Below are 984 nucleotides of genomic sequence, written 5' to 3' on the forward strand. Positions count from 1 at the left end.
TTCTGAAAGAGAGACACAGCAGGGTTTCTGATAACGATACATCGGTTATATCACGTTCAGCATTATGGCTGATTAATGAACTAATGAGCTGCCTCCTCTGGTTCATCTACAGCATCATCTTCACACTGCAGAGGAAGATTCAACTGACACTGACTGTAACAGCTGCTTCAATAATTATTAAAGAATATTTGAGTGAAATATTGTTCTTTATAACTTTTGTTTGATTCCGTTCTAACAATATAATAAAAATAATAATAATGATGATAATACTTTCATTATCTTCTGTAACTGAATATATCGGAATAATTAATATGGATGAGGCTCAGTAGAACTACTGAATGAATAAATGACTTTGAACAACCGTAGGAACCGTTAATCTCCGGTGCACCGACCTCTCTGGGGAACAGGTATCCGTCCGGCCGGTCCTCTGCCTTCAGGTACAGGTCTGAGCTGGAGAGCACGGAGGCGCTGCTGCTGCTTCCGGGCCAACCGGCGTAGACGTCCGTGAAACTGAGACGGACAGAAGACACACGTTAAGGGACGCTGGACGCTGTCTGGGGTTCAGTATCTTGCCTAAGGACACTGATGGAGCCGGGAATCGAACCAGCGACCCTCTGATTGCTCACCACAGGTTGTGGTCCACCACCGCCTGCAGGATCACAGAGTGCCAGCCCCTCTCGTTGATGTAGTGGTCGGGGTTGTCTCTGGGGGGGGCGATGGGGATGTGGGTCCCGCCGATGGCCCCCGCACACTGCGGGTAGCAGCGGTCCTTATATGGAAAGCCAAAAAGGTCAAAAGCCCTCATTATCAAACGTCAGCGCTCTGAGCCGGTCCTCCTGTCTCACCCTGCTAACCTTTCTACAACCAGCACAGAGTTACTGACCATCACTGAGGGGCCACTGTTACAGCATAAAGCCTTACAGTCACTGCGTCCAGACTCAGGTAGACACAGACAGGTAGACACAGACAGGTAGAGACAGACAG

The 984-nt window shown here is 48.7% G+C and overlaps 1 protein-coding gene across 1 annotated transcript in view; it reads right to left on the minus strand.

The window, feature by feature from the left end:
* Positions 1–772, minus strand: part of zmp:0000000634 (protein ANTAGONIST OF LIKE HETEROCHROMATIN PROTEIN 1) — a gene marked incomplete at its 5' end in the record, with an annotated part of 1,324 nt that extends 552 nt beyond the window's left edge. Inside the window, 2 exon segments of the mRNA XM_035665366.1 lie at positions 393–510; positions 627–772. Coding sequence (XP_035521259.1) covers positions 393–510; positions 627–772 — 264 coding nt within the window.
* Between the last annotated feature and the right edge of the window lie 212 nt (positions 773–984).

Source organism: Morone saxatilis, unplaced genomic scaffold, assembly GCF_004916995.1.
Source record: "Morone saxatilis isolate NCDOM2014 unplaced genomic scaffold, NCSU_SB_2.0 Contig2, whole genome shotgun sequence".
NCBI classification, from domain to species: domain Eukaryota; kingdom Metazoa; phylum Chordata; class Actinopteri; family Moronidae; genus Morone; species Morone saxatilis.